At 69.7% G+C, this 561-nt stretch overlaps 1 protein-coding gene across 1 annotated transcript; it reads left to right on the forward strand.

Annotated features, from left to right (window-relative positions):
* Window positions 1-52: 52 nt before the first annotated feature.
* LOC121342573 (rap guanine nucleotide exchange factor-like 1) lies at window positions 53-538 on the forward strand (the record flags this gene model as incomplete). Its single annotated transcript, XM_041417096.1, has 2 exons — window positions 53-211; window positions 371-538. Coding segments are annotated over 2 exons (327 nt in total), but the record flags the coding sequence as incomplete, so codon positions are not given.
* Between the last annotated feature and the right edge of the window lie 23 nt (window positions 539-561).

The following is a 561-nucleotide window of genomic DNA, read 5'->3' on the forward strand; positions in this document are numbered from 1 at the left end:
TCCTCCTGTGCCCACCCTCCTCCTGAGCCCACCCTGCAGTCTCGGGGTGCAGCCCCGGGGTCTGGGGCCCTGCCTGAGCCCTGTGCTGTGCCCCCCAGGGTGGCCGACGAGACACCCCCCCCGAACAAGCAGGTGAAGCCGCTGTTCCGGCATTTCCGACGCATCGACTCCTGCCTGCAGACCCGGGTGGCATTCCGGGGTTCTGACGAGAGTGAGTGACTTTGGGGGGATCTGAGAGGGACTGGGGTCCCGTCTGTGACCCACCAGCCACTGTACGGGGCCGTGCCCTCTCCGTGCCTCAGTTTCCCCGGTGGGCAGTGCCCGGGGTGGTGTGGGGGTGCCCGGCGCTGACCCCCCGCCCTCTCCCCAGTTTTCTGCCGCGTGTACATGCCCGACCACTCGTACGTCACCATCCGCAGCCGCCTCTCGGCCTCGGTGCAGGACATCCTGGCCTCGGTCACCGAGAAGCTCCAGTACTCGGAGGAGCAGAGCGCCCGCGGGGACGCCCTCATCCTCGTCACCATGGCCTCATCAGGAGGTGCCCGGGGGGCCGGGGGGGGC

The sequence above is a fragment of the Onychostruthus taczanowskii genome, unplaced genomic scaffold, assembly GCF_017590055.1.
Source record: "Onychostruthus taczanowskii isolate IOZ18803 unplaced genomic scaffold, ASM1759005v1 scaffold5408, whole genome shotgun sequence".
NCBI lineage: Eukaryota > Metazoa > Chordata > Aves > Passeriformes > Passeridae > Onychostruthus > Onychostruthus taczanowskii.